Below are 18,166 nucleotides of genomic sequence, written 5' to 3'. Positions count from 1 at the left end.
TTATTAAGGCTCTGTTCACGATAATATTGACACTTTAGATATTCTAGAGCACTCACTTTAGCTTGACTTAATATTTGCCTTTAGTGTCCTTTTAAGCATAGTGTACCTTTCCATGTTGTTGCGTCAGGTGCATTACATTATACGTTAAAAGCGCCAAATCTCGCTGTTGTCACCTATGCAAACTCATCCCATGTGTGTGTCCAAGGTTGCCTTACTTTTATTAAGACCACTGTTATTTCTGTTGCTTCCTGTGTAACCCCCACTACACAGGAAAGCATTGCTTAGTGCTGTGCAACCACCAGCTGAGTGCAAAGTTATTTGACCGGAAGTGACCAAGGAACCATTTTAACTTGAAATCGTCAGTACATTTTGCCAAAGAAAGCATTTGCGAAAGTTGAACTCGAATTGAGTATTTTTATGTGTTTGACCATCACAGTGGCAGCACGTACGCTGACAACACCAACATTGACCAGCTCGCAGTCGGTCTCGGGGCACTAGCACAAGTCAGAGGCCAGAAGGTGAGAGGTGGCAAAGCTGGATTCTGACCTCCAGTGTGCTCTGCATTTGCATGTTGCCAAGGGTTCACGAAAGCATATTCACGCCTAAGCATGTGGCACGCTACGAAAATACTTTTGTGCATTTGATTGTCTGCGTGCTTACATTTGCCTCGTCTTGGAAGCTGCCTGCATAGACTTTGGATGGGCTGGAACAGTAAGGTTTCCGAGGAAGTCGAAAGGAATGCAGGATTTATTTTGAGCCCTTATGCAAAGTGTACCTTTAAAGGCCAACCGCAACGAAACTTCACTTTCACTAAATTGTGCGTCTGGTGGTTAGTGGCTGGGATATAAGTCACAGCACTTCGCCTTCGAAATTTTTCAGCACATTGCGGGCAGCCATTAATCTCGAAAGTTGTGCGGAGGAGTTGCACATTCTGTCATGTATCACTTCCAATTAATGGTAATGGCTTTGTGGTTTACATTTTTCACTTTTGGTATAAAAAATATGTACTTTTGTGGGCCTTTTGGTATGCATCGACTAGTATTTGAAATGAACAATTTTGCACCAAGGCTGCTGTTTATCAGAACTATCCGAAAGTAGGCTTCTTACGCATTGGAAAATTTTCTTGCAGTTGGCCCTTAGTTGCGGAAGGACCCTGATGCAGGCAAATTAAATGCGGTCCATTGTAAGAAGGGTGCAAGTTGACATGAACAACTTAGGAAGAACACAGAATGAGCACGCCCATCTTACGTTCTTCCCTAGTGGTCCCACCCTTTGTTTGTGTGGTTCTTACAATACTATTTCATTAACCTTTATGATAACTCAACAGAGTGCTGTCCACATGTATACGTGAACTTATTGGGATTAGCAGACATTCCTAGTGTAATGCAACAGCTGGTGAAAAAGTAACTAACGTGAAGTCAAAGCAAAAATGCCTTGACAACGAAGAGCAATAGTGTATTTGGAAAGCGGCATCCACAACGAGTGCGTCTGTGATGTTTTTGGGGCGGTGTCACTGTTGTCAACGCGTTTCTGCTTTTGTTTTTGAACATCTGATGAATTTGCAGCTAAAGCAGCAAGATGGCGATTTGGGCTACGTACATTCATGTCAAAGTCTAAGTGCAGCTACGTCAATGGGAGAGCTAGAGCATCAACATGAAGGAATGTGAAAAATATGTCCTGTTGAACTTTCATATTCTAGCCCTCCTGTCGTTATAGTTGGGACTTGAAAGACTTCAACATGTTCAAGCTAAAGCTTCTTGAGACTTGTTTGCCACTACAGCTCAAACAGAAGAGCTTCTGGCAACTTGAATTTCGCCAGTTTGCACAGTGTGTGCTACAAATACTCAACAAAGAAATTGCTAAAGGTATTAATTAGCAATTGTTTTGATTCTCTCAGTGGTTCAGCGAAATACATGTTTCTTGAATTTACCGTCAATATCAGAGTTCTGAAGCTTCAGTAGCCTTTTGCCTCCTGTTGGCTTGTTTTTTGGGTTGCAGTTGACTTAATTGTAGCTTTGCACGATTTGCATTTTGAAGTGTGTGGTGCATGGTGTTGGGACCAGCCTGTCATCGTTTGCTTGTGAGGCTGTCCGCCACATTCTGTTGTTGTTGTTGTGCAATGTTTGCTGGCTTCTTGTTGCATTGTTTCCATGTCAACGCTCGATTTCTCCACAACGCCAGGTGGAAGTGGAAACCCTTCATGAGGTGAGACTCGTCAGGGTGTCGTGCTGCTTGTTTTGCGTCACATGGTATTTTTTCTTTCTTTCCTTTTTTTGCTTACATTGACACTTATCTGTCAAAGTACAGCAGCTAGTTAAAGGGGGCAGTAAAGTGAACAGTAATTTCAGCTGTATTAGTAGATTAGCCTTCTACAATGTTCCTTCTACAATACAGCCTTCTACAAAAAGCCACTCTTAATGTGAAAGAAGGCTTTCTAAACGAGAAAAAACATGCATAAACAAAAAGACGGATGGCATTGCCACCTTAAAGTTCCCACACTAACCCATCATGGCATCTTAAATTTTGACGACCTCTGGTCAGGTCTTATTAATTTTTTATTGGTAAATATAAACTACATTGCATTCTAAAAGAGCCAAAGACTGAACTTAGTAAGTTTCAAGAATATTTACTGACTCACAGCTTCCCCAATATGAAGAGATAATTTGAAATCTGTGACATCACACTTTCATACCAACAGTGGGGTTTCGGTGCAAATTTTGATAAAATAAGACATTCACCTTCATTTTCTCACCTAATAATGAATTGATCATCGTGAAATTAACCAAAATACAGTTTTCAAGATCACTTAATCACACCAAAGTGGTCTGTTGTTTCTCTTTGGTGTCCCTTTAAGCTTTAGGAACCTTGAGAAAACTTAAGTTGCTGTCTTTATGCTTTGTTTATTTTCTTTTCCTGTGCAAAAAAGGTATTTTTGTGTGGCCTGCATACTGCCAAATTTTCTCAGCAAGTCATTTTGATGACCTGATGATGAAAGGTGACCTCTTTTAACCTTTATTGCAGCTGTCCATTTGCCTCTTAACAGCTTTAGCAACACATTTCAGCAACTAATAACTAGAGATGGGCGAATATCAACTTTTCCTGAGTACAAATTAAATACGAACAGTAGGTACTGAATATTTCATAGTGAAGCTCACACGCAAATATTTACAGCATGAATTTCGGTATATTTAGGTGCAATGATTGTACTGAATAGCTTGAAAAAAAAAGATACAGCTAACAGTCAGTGACAAAAGGTCACTTTTGAACACATTACTTAATTGCCATTAAAGAAACTACACAAATTGCCTCTCTATAATTCAGAGCCTTTTGCAGACCAGCTTTCTAGGGAAGAATGGTGGCTGTGTGACTAGCTTTGTAAAAACGCTGGATAAATGGCTGCCGGAAAAATACTAAAGGTTGCTGAAAAAGGAAAACAAAGATGAAAAAAATCTGCTGGTACTTGTGGACCATAGACATTTGTAATAGAGCCCATTGCAAGGAAAACATTACAGGTTGCAGTGTAGTTAAAAGATAAAATTGCTGCAAAGCTAGACTGCCAAACACTAAATGACTGAGTACAAGCTAAAATCGCAGGTTGTCATGTAGGCTTTCGCTGTGAAACCTAAAAGAAAGCTTGCATTATCCACTTTGCTTCTGCATTACTTCAAAAACTTTTGTTGTCATCTCACTTCTGATAATTTGCAATACTTTCTTTATCAGACGGAGAATAGTAATCAATGTAACATTCTCTGTTGCAATATAATCGGTTAGTTTCGACTGTTCTGAAATACTGAATATATTATTTTTGAATACGAATAGTTGGTGTGCAGTATTTGGTTTATATTGAAACTTCTGAATATTTGCCCACTCTTACTAATAACTGAACATGGCATTATCTGTGAGATGTTCAAAGCCAAATTTAAGATTAATGCTTCAACTAAATGCATCTTTTATCTTTCTTTACAATACTGCAACTGCTACAATATATATACACATATATATATATATATTCTTTTTTTTTCCTTGTGAAAGGGTTTATTAGACAAGTTTGCTTGTCATAGTAAAACGTAAACATGCAAATTGACAGTAACACAAGTGCTTTGTGTGTGATCTTTACATCTTCCTTGTGTCGTCTTCAAATTGCACATTTACGTATATTATTGTGGTGCCCCAGCGTTACCTCAAGCTTAGCATATTAGCTTTCCACAAAAGCTAAATATCTTGCAGAGGATCGATTAAAGGCACAGGGGATGGTTTGTTGTGGATAGTTGGGAAGGTGAAACAGGATAGGCTCTGAGTACCTAGCCTTGTCTCTTTCATTTGAACATTGAGATTTCCACACTGAGCTTGTCACACGAAGTGCTTGCAAGCCAACATGATTTTTAATCTGTTTTATAATGTTCAAGGGTTGGTATCATTTTGCACATATAAATTGATAAATCGAAATCATCCGTACGTTATCTGATGTATTCTGCTAAAGTCCTACATTTCACTAGACACTTCACCCCAGCATTCACCGTCTTTGAAAAGACATCCTGTTCTTGATCAGTGGGCTACGAATACATAGGTGGCTACCGGTGTAGATGCACCCCTCCACTCCTCTTGCCCGCATAGCACTATCCGGGTACTATGTACTTTCAATCACTGAAAAAGAAAAGTAGTTTTTGAAGTAATAGCACAATTAGGTGAACTAGCCATGGGTAACGTGACTGGATCTGTGGGCTTTAGGATAAAGCATTTCACCATAGTGTGATGCACAGTCGGCTATAAAGATATCCTACACCCACATGAAATGACCAGATTACATGACGGGTGCACAATGCGCTGCCAGATTGCTCATCACACTATGGTTCCCACGGGATTGCCATACGCCCTAGGTTGCCGTCGGGCCACATTCAGAGCTTAGCTTTCAATCTGCGGCAGAGTGTACTCTGAGGCTGGTAAATTACATGAAAAAGAAAGCTTGCATAACTTTTATTAAGGCTGCTCATGCAAACATACTGATTCTTTCCTCACATTTTCTTGTGACATTTTTCTCTGTTCTGGGCTGAAATTTAAAGGCTTGCCTGGCATGTGGGTGGTCAGTTTCTTCTTTTTTTGTTTGCTCGTTTGAGTTTTTATTTTTTTCCCTGCTGTTTTTGATGCTGCATGACAGAGCCACAGAGAGAGAGACTTCGACGAGATGGAAGAGTGGCTAAGGGAAAAGGTAGGTGCTCGTTACTCAGAGCGCGACTGATTGAGCATCGGTGCACGCATGTGCCGTACTTTTTGGGGCATGCGTGTTTGCATGTGTCTTATTAGACTATGCGGTGCATGCGTTTGCCAATAACGCTGGATTTGAGGCATGAGAAGAATTAATATGTTCACTGCGACAACACTTTTTGAAGCCTCGATTCCTGTGCGTTGTGGCCTACTGGTGGGTCACTTTTCAAGTTTCTCTGGTGTACCAACACCACACTATTTTGAAGATGAAGGTACCAGTTAGGGACGGGTTTCAAGCTATTCACGAAGTGCTGGCCTTCAAATGGCAAAGTGAATGAAATGAGAGAAAACAACAAACTGCAACTTACTAAATCTGTCCTTGGTGAACAGAAAACATGTTAGCATCAAGAATGCTTCAGTGAAAGTCATGTGCAACATGACATCGATGAAGCCAATTTTGAATAGGCACACCATGTGCCGACTTCGAATTGTTAACTTTGAATAAGGCACACACACCTCACGCACAGTTATTCATTGAAAAAGAAAGAACAACCAAAATGTGATAACTGCCAGAAACCATTAACAGGGATGCACATTGTAATCACATGTCCACACATCGAAAGAGGAAGAAGAAAACGCTTCCGTGAATTATGCAAATTACAGATACCTTTACACCCCGCTTTCGATTTTGGGAGTTGAACCACTTGGGCCAGTTACAGAAGTTCTGAACTTTCTCGAAGAAACCGTTTTTATGAATAGGCTTTAGAGCGACACATATTTTGCAGCCTCTACCGTTATTTTTTCAACACCTTGTGTCTGACGCAACATGGCTTAAGGCACTTTTGCGCCATTAAACCAGATTTAAATAGCTATCCTTTGGTGTGTCGTGACCCGTAGTCACCAGGTAGTTGTGCTCCTTTTAAACTTCAAAGTGGATCTGTCAGATCAGAAGCTCTTCGTTCATTTCTAGCAAAGATGTCACTTGCTCACTGCAGGAAAACCCTGCACAGCCACATAGGGGGAATAACTGCCGTGGCCCACCAGTGAACCAGGTCGCAGTGAACATTTTAAGAGACTAGCTGGACACGGATGCGAATAATGTATGGTTCACGTCAAAGGTTTATGGATCGTGTGACATAAGGAAGGGCTGAATATTTTTCAGCCTAGGCACAAAGACTGGAATTCAGATTTCCAGCCTGTGCTGGTATATGGAAATAAGACAATGTTTCGAATACAGCACACTTGTTGACTCGTCAATGAATGATAAATCACACAAACTAGCCTGCCAATACCTCCTCAACAGAAGGTTGGCAGACACAAACTTCTCGTGAGCTATTTTTGTAGACCCTGTGGTTTGCGAACTTCTGGCCCTCAATCGCAAAAGAATTTCTTGATAAACAGTTGATTGCGTGATTGCAGATATTAATCTTGTCTGATAGGCCAAACATGCCTAGGGTGTATGTTCAGGATACTGTTTGTTTGTCGGTGGCACTAGTGCAACTGACCCAATTATCTTGAAAGCATTGGGGCAGAGATGTTCCTGTTGGTATTTATTTTCTGGTCCTGTCCATGTTCAAACATGACTGGTAACCTCTGTTTGCATGATGAACCATAATTCTGTCTTTGAGCCGATTTCATTCAGCTCCAAACTGGCTAACTTTATTGTTTCAATCAAGCAGAAATCTCAGATTCCTAGAAGTTATAGTTTGCAAAAGCTGGTTGCAAGTCAGATTGTTAAAGTGAGCACTTGTTCATGCGGTGGTGATGAAAGGGTGTGGTGTGTACAGCGTGCATGTTCATGTAGCAAGCACCTATTAACGTTCACCTCTTTTCCTTAGCCTTCCGAGACTGGGCAGGAGTCAATTACCAGCACAGGTAAATATGCCCTGATTTCCATTCTGCATTTCCCTTCTGCATTTCGAAATGCAACATGTAGTACCTGGCGAAAACTTGAAACAGACGCCAAGCAGGTGACATTTCTTTAATTTTATTTTCTCCTTTAACTGACGTTGCAGCCCTCGCATGTGAGCCTTGTTCAGAAAGAAGAGCCTCGTCCTTTCCTGCTTTGCTCATCTTTGTGAACAAGGCTCCCGTGTGGGGGCCAGAACATCAGTTAAAGAAAGGGGGAAAAAAATTCACCTTGGTCGGCGTCCGTTTCCTGTTTTTGCCGTGATTCTTCCCGACCAGACGAGATTTCGTGAGACACTTGACTTCATGTGGTACCTGTTATTGAAGAGTTCTTGAAATGTAAGCTGGGTGCAGAGCAGCAGCATCTTTGCAAAAGTAGGTTTGTGAGGTGCTGTAAGCGAGTCACCTGGCCTGCCACAAGGCTGCTGACATAGCTGTTCTTCAACAATTGTCAGCAGATGTGAAGTTCAGTTAGAAGTTTAATAGCCCACTCAACAGTGTAGAGATAAAGAAAGCCAGTAGGTGCATAGCTACTTTGCCTAATCCGCACGAATGTAGTACTTGAAGTAGCCTTTTCTTTCTGTGCACATTTTAACATAATCTACAGTTGCCCACAAAGAGAGACACACACACTCATGTCATCACTACTTTTCCTTCTCTCCGTCCTCTATCATGCTGAAATAATTTGGTTTATAGAAAAAATGGCCCTGAGCAGACTCATGAATTGATTAAATGTGCGGCAGCTTTGCTTATTATTATTGTAGTCATTATTTTTAGTAACAGTAGCGGTAGTATTCACCTTCCCTTCTATCGTCTTTCCCGTGGTTTTCTTGTTCAGAGTTTGACCGGTTCCTAGCAGAACGAGCAGCTGCGGCGGAACGGCTTCCTCCCGTGACCGCGGGATCCACAACGGCAACAGCGACATCCATCGGCGGACCCACCATGCCACCCGCACCACCACCATCCCGGAATCGCGTGGAGCGGGACGAGAAAACGGAGAACAGCCTGTTCGCCTTGTAGACATAGGGGTATAGAAGTTAGGGGAGGTCGGTCATGAGAGGGAAGTGATGTTTCCGTATACAAGACGATGTGGTCGACTGTAGATGTGTTCGTGTAAAGTTGAGGAGGGAGAAAAAGTGTGAAAAGCAAAATGTGCGACACTGGCCAGCACAGTGTTGTTGGGTTAGCAGAGTTTCGTGCATGGCATTTTGTGGACAGATTTATTTTTTGAACTCTCTGCATTACGACTATTCCGTGACAGGAGTAATTTTGGTGGTGTTGGGCAGTTGAAATTACTTTTGTTGATGCTACCGCTCACTTTTGGAGCACGGGTTCGCACCACGTTTTTCCGGTGTGGACCGTGGACTTTGTACAGGAAAGTGCATTACAGTAGCAGCCGTATCTCTTGTGACTTTGGCAGATCAATTTTTTTTTTCCTTGTTTCAGCTCAGCTGCGACCAGAAGTTTTCGTTTTATCCATTTCATAACCTTATTAGGTCTCAAAGGCTTTCTCCGTAGGGCATGAAAGAAAAAAGCAAGGTGCCTGTAATCAATACACCATACACCCTGACATCGTCAATGGCTAGGAAGTCAATCGGTGTCTGTTTAAAAATCTTAACTTTTCTAAACTCATTTGCAAAGCATGTTCGAGTCCTAAAGATGTTCATGTAATGGCATAAGAGGTGTGAATTTTTTGATGCATCTGTGAGCCTTGTTAAGGGGAGACCCTGCATCTATGAACTCTTTTTTTTTCCTAAGTAGATTTTAATCAAACTTGCATAGTTTATGTATTTCCATGTGCTAATTTAAGATATACGTTCAGTTTTCTTACATAATAAATATATTTCTATAAATCTTAGAAATGCAAAACTTGTTTGGGGGTGGGCTATTTACTAAGCTATATATGGTTTAATATGTATCGGAATATAAAAATGATCTTGAGTAATCGGAGTATTCAGTGGTACAAGAATTAATGCTCTAGACTGATTTGAACCAAAGTTACAGCATGTCAAACTTTTTGAAGTGTGGACCCCTAGTAACACCCAGGGCAAAGTACTTTCTGAAAATGTATGTTATAATGTTTTTTCTATATTCTCTATTTGTGTACCTTTCTGACAAAAGAAATAATGGTACTGATAAGATAAGTAGAACCAGAAATATTATCACTCCAAAACAGGGACACCGCCGGAAGTGTGGTTTTGAGAAAACAAGGAAAAACATTCCACAACATGTTTATGATGATTATAGCAAAGGCTAGATCAATCAAGTATGATAAAAGGATTCAGTCAAGCAAGAATAAATGCTTTATATCAATCTGAAGCAGTGGGACACATAAAGATGTTTGGGCCAATTTTCAGCTCCAAAGAGCAAGGTCTCCCCTTAAAGAAAAACAGCCAAATTGTTTGGTGAACTTGGTTAGAGTGTAAATACAGGATGATCAAACTGTAACATAAAACTAATCTTAATCATTTGGAAGCTACAGACCAGAAGAGGATGTGGAGTTTGCAGAAATGCACAGAATCACATCGAATTATTGCAAAAAATGTTAAGTAGTTACATTTGCTTTTGAGAGGTGGCACTGCTGCAGCCCAGCTGATGTTGTGATACAACTGAAGTGCCACCTGTTGGCAACAAGTGTAACCATAACTAAAAGACCTCTTGTTTATAAAAAGAAAAGTGGGTTCTTTTTGTACATTTTTTTTTCAGAACACAATCTTGCTACAGCCTATATTTTGCAGATGATTAAAATATTACATTTTCTGTTACTTTTGATCATCCTATATATATATATATATATATAATATAGTTCACAATGGATACCCTAAAACCAAGCTAAGCTGTGCTGCCTCATTGCAAGGCGTGATTTATGCATGATGTCGTCTTTGATCAAAAGCATTTATCACTGCTGGTACTACCATGTAATGGTCGTGTGTCTGGATTTTTTTCAAATGTTTTTGGTGTTCTGCCTAGCAAGCCTGTATCTAAGACTTCTGCCAGCAGGCATGCTGTGATGTCCCTTGAGAATCAAATTTGTCGTGAAAAAAACATAGTTGTCTTTGGGTGATTGGAGATTCAACTATTCCATGCCATGAAGCGGCTGCAGTGCCGTTTCTTAAAATATAGACGGTGGAAGGTTTGCCTTGAATGTGAGCTGGGATGTTGTTTTAGGGTTCTGATTAAATAGGGCGTCATATTCTAGAGTGGCATTATCAAGAAGGGCAAGGTGACAAACACTTGTCCATAAGTGAGCTACTTTATTTATTCTTTTATTTCTAATAAGAGGCATTCTTGCATTTTTGTCATTCACGAGGCATGCTAGAGTTCATTGATGTGCTATGCCGAAATGGCTTTAATATAATGTTCCTGGCATCGTTGGGAAAACAGCAGTGCAACTGAGAAAATCTTTTTAATGTAGGCTAGTTGGTTTCATGGTGAGGGCTGTATTTTAACTAGTGCCACTCTCGGGAAAGAATGTGTCATAGATGAGCATGCATCAAGGTCCCTGTGGTTCCCTTTGTTGATGAACTACAAGTATGATGAGAGGCGTCATTCTTATGTTATAGTGCAACCTTAAAAGAATACTCCAAAGATGCTAATTATACAAGAAAGAGGTGTGATATGAAAATTCTGTTACCAGTGTTTGCCGTCTTAGTTGTATAAACCTGGAAATCTTGTGACCTAAAATGTATCATAGACGATCTGCTATCTTTGTTCACAAGCTGTGCCATTACAGGCATGCTGCCATGACATTCATGACATGCGTGAAGTGGCACATAATTTCGACAACCAAAACACAGAAAGGTAACAGCGATGACCAGTGAACGGAATATTGAGTCTTTGTTAATAACTTGCTCATAAGTGACATTTGACAACTCTGGTATAACAAGGTTGCACTCTAGCAACGCATACCCACAGCATGCGATGCCAAGATTTCAAGTCTTGCTTGGTTTTGCACCTGTGTTTGTGGAGCCTTTCCAAGGTGGCTGTTTGTGTTGCATTCCAAAGGAGCAGCAGAAAGTGTGTGGAAATCATCACACTGCCAAGGCATTGTTTTTTTGTGTCATTCTTACAAAATTGCAACCTGAGCTAGTGCATAAGGAGTATTCACAGTTATGTGCACGAAAGGGAAAAATTGTCGTCCATCCAAACGTAGCACGAAGCTACAAAGGAAAACCATATGGGTTTCTCATAACGAACGCTTCACAGTTAGGAAAAATTCATCCTAGCCCTGGTGCGGAGCTGGATAAACTTTTCCTATGCTGCAAAGCGCTATGAGAAATCCATATTGATTTCTTTTGTAGCGTCATACTACATTCAGGTGGACGACAATTTTTTCCTTTCGTGATACTTCCTCCACGTTGCGGGATTCTGCAGAACTGATTTGCCATGTCACATGCATGTCGACTCATCTTGAGTGTCATTATTGCGTTGACTTTAACAGGAGACTGGAAGGGATGTTTTGAAGTCAGTCTGTACAAAGAACATTGGATTCTTGTTCTTTATTTGTCTGGCACCCTGTTCTCTTCCTTCAGTGTAGTGTTTGTGACAAACGCTTCTTCCTTCTGTTATTTTCATAGCAGACTGTGATCTCTTTGGTTGTGGTAATTACAGTTGTGGGCTGCTATTATTCTTAAGGTAACATGCCTGCTTCCCCACGCTGTGAACTTCCTTTTAAGAGCTGTGTTCTTTCAGTGGCATTGAACTTTTGGCATTGCTTGGTTCCTATGAAATGTGTTGAGTTTCATTAGCATAAAAAACAGTTGTTCCTGCACGTGACCTGTGAATGTCACAGTTTTGTTGCACTTAGGTCACTTGAAGCTCTCTTGCTAGTTTCCCATCGGGGCTTGAAATAGGTTATATGGGCATGTAATTCAAGTATAGCATGCTTGTCACTGGGGCACTAAATGCAGGTTGTGGGAACCCTTGGCATGTTCGTGCTTTCCAACTCTGTGTACTGTAAAGCAGCAAGGACATGGTCCTTGAAGGAACTTGTCAGAGTGTCATGGGCTCCATGACTGCTACAAATTTTAGGGACACTGCTCTTAAAATAACGCATTGGGCATGACTAAGCATGTATTTAGCAAGTAGTACATTAAGGTGCTGGGCACTAGTTGCCAGATAATTAAAGGGACACTAAAGGCAAACACTAAGTTGACGTGGACTCTTTAAATACCATTGCAGAAACCTCACAACAATTGTTTCGTGCCAAGAAAAGACATAGTTTATGAGAAAAGTGCATCTGAAGGGTCCGCATAGCATCATCACAATTCAAATCTCCCGCCATCCAACCGGGGGAGTGGCGAAGTTGCATACACCATCACCGCCCTTTGCTGCCATCAGTGAGTAAAATGGTGCCTGACAGACGGTGATACTAAGCCAAAACAGAGCGGTAGATTCGCTGCTCCATCTGTTGTTTGGTCAAGTGGCGTAGACCATTCGGGCATCCTGCGGCATCACATGGAAGTTGAATTCTTTGCTACTTGCAGTTTGTGCGAGGGTCGCGAGCCAGCAAAACCAGCACAGCACTACGCGATCAGGCAACTACTGAAACGCTAAGGCGTGGGCGGCGCAGAGTCGAGCGAAAGTGAAACCATTCTACCGCCTGAGTCGCTGTCAAGGGTAATTTCATTGAGTTCTTTTGTCAAAACATGAAATAGAACTGGACAAGTAGCCATTTTATTTCGTCTTATAAATACAACGCAAGGATGTTTTGTGCAACGAGTGGTTGCGTACTAGTGACAGAATTTAACTGAGGAGTGCTTTAGTCATCGGGCATGTGCTTGAATGTCCTGGGGGAGTCTCTAATGATTGATGTCCTGCATTTACCTGAATTCCTCAATTATTAAGGCTCTGTTTGTGATAATATTGACCCCTTAGAGATTTTCGAGCACTAATCTATCACTATAGCTTGATTTAGTATTTGCCTTTAGTGCCCCTTTAGCAGTGACCATATGTACAGACTTAATTTTGTCTTAGTGCTCCCACAGCAGGAAGTGTAGTGCGTGTCCAGATTTTTAATGCCACATGTGTAACAAAAACCAGTTTGTTTGCTTCTTTTCATTAAGAGGCTTTAATAGGTATATTAGTTTGATATCAACCAGTCCTTAAAGAACAAGACAAGGTTTAACAGGGCTGGGGTGTCCTTTTTCATTTATTCTGTTTTTGCTGCTTTTAATCTTTTGCTTCAAAATTCAGATCTTTCAGCGCTGTCGAATGCGTGCAAACTACAGTAACTGCTGATAACAGCTCTCAACGAATTGTAGGGTATAAAGTCAAGGTAAACAGATTGTTACTGTATTATGCCCCAGGCCTTTGCTCTGTCCATTGGCAATGCATGGCCTTCGAGATTGGATGGGTGAAGCGTGCCTTGGGCATTGCAAGTCATGGGTCATTCTGAAATGTTGGTTCTTCTTCAGACTTGGTCAGTGACCATGATTCACTTCAAGCCATGCCAGGCAAACTTTCATCACACCCTTGATTATTTGTGTTTGCGCTTTGGGAAGCTTGTGCAGAGAGAAGAATAGAAAATGAACTTTAATGAAAAGGATAGCTCAGTAGCCTAAGACGGAGGGAGGATCAATGGTGGGGATCATAAAATAAACAAAGAAATATTTTAAAAAACACGTTCATAACCTGCTGGTCAAGCCAGCCTTGCTCACCCACTCCCACAAAGAGTTGATAGTTTGCCGGGCGTAGGCCTGAGAGGGTGGTGTGGTCCATGCCGCATAAGATCGGCATTCTCATTTACAAAGTGCGGCCTGCCTCATTGGACGTCTCCTTGTACTAGTTGTCCTTGTTTGCCGCTTTGTAATGTGCTTTGAGTGGCATTTAGCTGTTGTCGTCTACTCAGTGTTACACTTGCAGGTCAGTGGTGGAGAAAGCGAGATCGGTAGTGTAAAAAAAGAAACAGCTTTAAGCCACATTGTCTGGTTGTTCGTCGTTCATAAAACTAGGGATCCTTGTGTATCGTCATTCGAGTTCAAAACATGCTCTGAACATGCGGTGGATTACACGCTGGAAACTGACAGTTATTCAGCCACTTTTATTGCACAAACACGATTCATTTCCAGGGTTGTAGGAGGTGAAGGGTTATAACCTTGCAGTGGGAGGAGGGTAATGGGTTATTTGGTGGCTTAGTTTAGTGCTGTCTGTGGGCCGTTGATAATTGGGAATCGAAGTTCTGAGGAGAGGCAAATCATTAAGAATTTTCATTCCCTGCTGTCGTTGATACATGCACTTTTCTCTGCGCAATTTTTTTTTTTTTTTTACATGCCATCAGTGCGGCTCAAACAAGGAGGGGATGGTGTAAAAGAATCTTTTAGCCAAGTAGTCCACGACGGTTTGTTTAGTACGAGAACAGCCACCTGACATTATTATCTACTTCACATCACTGCAAACTACATTTTCGGGGCATTCTGTTTGCCAGCGAGATGCTGGTTTCGTTGCCGCTGTCGGGCGTCTCGGTGCTTCCTTTCACAAACATGGCCGTGGCAACCCAGCAGAGGTGGCCTGATGATATTGTCATGATGGGGCAGGGAAAAAAAACCGTTTTTTTAGGCATCTCAGGTTCTATCGCAATGTTGCTTTGTGATTTGCCTACTAGAATCGTTGTGGTGTCTGACTGTCCGTTCTGTGAGGAGATCTGCGCATGCGCCGCCGTGCCTCTGCACACATGCTGCACTGAAAGGAAAGGAAAAAGAAGCGTGCGCTATCGTATAATGATGATTGCAGTCATCCTTTGGTAAACTTCACTTTAATAGCGGTTATTCACTGGCGCTATCGCGGCCGCCATATTGTTGTGAAGCCAGCATAGTGAAAAAGCTACGCATTATCTTGCTTCGCTTATCTCCGACAGCATAGTGGAAGTGTCCGGTGCTCGTTGGGCAAGGCCGATGTTTACAGCTGTGATTTTTCACGCTTGTCTGACAGGCCATCGTTTTCATGTGCAATCGCCAGAACGCTCACCGAACACACAAGACACTCGTGTTTTGCCGCCTCACGTGTAGGTTGTTCGATAAGATTAGAGCATTAATTTAAGCGGTACTGAGTTCCAACATGTAAGCCTTAACAAGATCTGAGCCTTAAGCTGAGGACGTATTCCGCGATGATCACTTTCGGCGACAGTGTGGCCTCGGCGATAGCATCGCCATCAGGTTCGCGCTGATTGGCTGGTTGAGCACAATCGGATGAGCTGATTGGGTGGTTGGGCACTACGTCACGCGGAGGCGATAGTATCGCCGAAGTGATCATCGCAGAACACGTGCCCAGGAGTCCACTCGAGAGCCCTGTAGGGCGCACGTGGCCTCTTAGAGGTGCATCGCTTTTTCTGGAGCGTGCGCTGGAAGTCTTGCAGAGTTGATTAATTAATCTTGACTAACTATACAGATCAAAAAGGACGTAAAAAAATGTGCGATACCGTTTGGCGCGGCCCGAATATTTTTTCAACGTTGGTTTAAATTGGGACATTTAAACTTTGGCTTAAGTTGGTTGGGACACCCTGTGTGTATAAAATCGAAACGCTGTGCTGCAGACTTTATTGTTAAGTGGAAGGTTTAACTTGGGGGCATCCTATCTAAATACATAGGAAAGGAGAACGCGTTTTTCTCGGCAACTACAGTACTGATTTCGGTGTGGTTTGTTACATTTCAAAGATGTTTATTATCTAATGACAGTTGGTTCCGGTATTCTTCAGTTTAAGCTGACTATATATTTATAAATATTAAAGAATTGCAAAATGTATAAGAAACGAAACTTGCAACTCTAGCTCATTAACAAGAAAAAAATCTAAAATCTGCATTTAATAATAACACATATATGAAGCGGACACAATTGATATACTATGCACCGCTGTAAAATATATTGCCAATTCGTGAATAAGTATTTTCCAAAATTCTTGTAAGTATTGTAACAAATGCATGTAAGCTTTAAATTTATACATCGAACTTGTCCGCTTTAGATGAGCTAACAGATGTAGTTTACAGAAGGGCGATATCTGTTTTTGGTACACAGCTACGAAGTTGTACAATTCGAGCTTATATATGTGTGTTTTAAAGCTTACCACGCATGCCAACTTTCGGCGATTTTTATTTTTTTTAAATCCAGGCCCGAAATAAAAATTCCACTTCCTTCACTCACTAGAATTTATCTCTCTGTGTCTCAAAAGCAGAAGCTTTCGTTAAAATCGGCCCAGTGGTTATCTCGGAAAAGCGTTTCTGCGCTTCACATGTGTTTGAATAGGTGGCATCTGAGATGGGCCCGGGCTAAAGCTTCCTCTTAGTGGGAAATACACTCTAAGTGTGACACACATTCTCGTGGGGCGAAGAACACCTGCCAGAATATGTTTAAAAATTAAGGCGAATGCTGAAGCACTTGTCTTATTTGGTATAGGCGATTAAAGAGCGCCATAAGAGAGCGCGGTGTAAGTAATGTAATATAAACGGCCGTTTTTTGCTTGGCACTTATCGGGCTATATTAAGGTCAGTTCACTCGACGTAGCCTGTAGCTTCACGAATCTTGTTCACACTGTGGCACCGCGCATAGTGCGGCGGTTTCTTGTACATTGTTAAAAAAAGATGTACCCTCGTACCTGTCCTTACTTCTTTTTTTTTTTTTCGGTTGTTTCGTGATGCTGTCGTTTTATTTTTCTAATTGTTGCTGTTGTCACCTGCGATGCGCGTTTTCTCCTGACATTATTGATAATAATAAAGAAATATTGAACCTGTCGTCAGCGATGGTGTGCTGTCTTCGATCTTGCTCGGTTCGACGTAAGAGAAGCATTGCCGGAGGAAGGATCTGGGCGATAGGGGTCGTACTATGCATGTTCCACATAGAGTTACTGTATACCTGTGGTAGCATATACAGTAACTCTAGTTCCACATAGTGGCCGATGCCGGTCAACCAGTGATAGAGAGGGAAGAAAGAGGGGGGCTCTTTGCAAGCAAAAGGCACAAATAATGAAAAATTTAAAAGCATTGTTTAAAATATGGCACCAGGGCCCCCATTTCGTCACGTTCAATTTCATATTCTGTTCTTATCACGCAGCGCGCCCAGTTGCTGATCCCGCGGTGATAGCAGCGACATTCAATGAAGGGCGAACAGAAAGGGAAAGGAAATGGGTGGTTATAATTTATGGCCCCAGGTGAGAAGCTGAAATGGACTTTCATCGTCCGAGAAAGCAGCGAAGCGTTGCTGTCCTGCAAGATCTTGCGGTTAATCATGTTTGGAAGGATACAACAGTCCGAAGGACAATTATGTAGGCAGGTAAACGCTGGTAAATATCGGGGATTGTTGCTGTTAACAATTGATCTACGTTACTGTGAGGTGCACAGTGAACGCGTTTCCAGTCGAGTTTTTGTTTTCCTTGGCATCCTTTTGTGTGTTGTACGTAAGTAAACGTTCTCAACGAGTACGGAAAGGCTGCCTTGCGCACGACCGCACCTGAACCACGATATCTCCCTGAGCCTCTCAAATGTCACTAAGAGAAAAAAAATCAAAAGAAACGGCCTCAACGCACGCTGGAACCATCGCGACCTGTTCTGCTCACGTTTTCCAGTCGTCTGCTTCCTTTATGCAGACGACATACGCACCGACTGCGGCCCGCGTTGCTTTGAAAACGGGTTCTTTCTTCAAACTGCACGCTTGGAATCTCGAGCGCGCACGCCCCTGAAAAAGCGCGATAAAGAAATATTCGCAGGGCGGACACAATGGCGCGAATGGTGGCGAGAAGAGCTCTCGGTGCGTGTAATTACGCCTGGGGCGACGGCTCGCGCCATTGTGTTCCCAGCTCGTGCCCGCTCGAGCGTGGATGACCACTTTCTGAAAGGACGTACGTCGTCTGCAGTGATCGTCGTCTGCGCGATATGTCGCCTGCTAATTCGGCCTCTTCAGGTCCATTGCATTGCTTCTGTAGTCGTCTATATTATTCATGATGGCTGCTTGCGTCCGTCTATTAGTGACTCGAACACCAAAAGGCCCCCAGCTATCAAAGCCGCACAGAGACACAAGCATGTATCGCGAGCTTTTGGGTCAGTCGAGTCGTTTCTGCTTGTGCGTTCAA

General features: G+C 42.1%; 1 protein-coding gene across 4 annotated transcripts in view; it reads left to right on the top strand.

Moving 5' to 3' along the window:
* Positions 1-16,837, top strand: part of LOC142589627 (TOM1-like protein 2) — a 46,762-nt gene extending 29,925 nt beyond the window's left edge. For 2 of the 4 annotated variants that reach the window (XM_075701136.1, XM_075701138.1), the window contains 5 exons: positions 437-518; positions 2,182-2,205; positions 5,156-5,206; positions 7,041-7,077; positions 7,949-16,837. In XM_075701136.1, the coding sequence (XP_075557251.1) occupies positions 437-518; positions 2,182-2,205; positions 5,156-5,206; positions 7,041-7,077; positions 7,949-8,130 (376 nt within the window). In that variant the 3' untranslated portion in view covers positions 8,131-16,837. The remainder of the gene's footprint in view (positions 1-436; positions 519-2,181; positions 2,206-5,155; positions 5,207-7,040; positions 7,078-7,948) is intronic. The other 2 variants (XM_075701137.1, XM_075701140.1) reach the window with 2 other exon arrangements.
* The last annotated feature ends 1,329 nt before the right edge of the window (positions 16,838-18,166 follow it).

This window comes from Dermacentor variabilis, chromosome 8, assembly GCF_050947875.1.
Source record: "Dermacentor variabilis isolate Ectoservices chromosome 8, ASM5094787v1, whole genome shotgun sequence".
Taxonomy (NCBI): Eukaryota; Metazoa; Arthropoda; class Arachnida; order Ixodida; family Ixodidae; genus Dermacentor; species Dermacentor variabilis.
The sequence above is the reverse complement of the archived record's forward strand: the minus strand, read 5'-3'. Positions and strand labels throughout refer to the sequence as shown.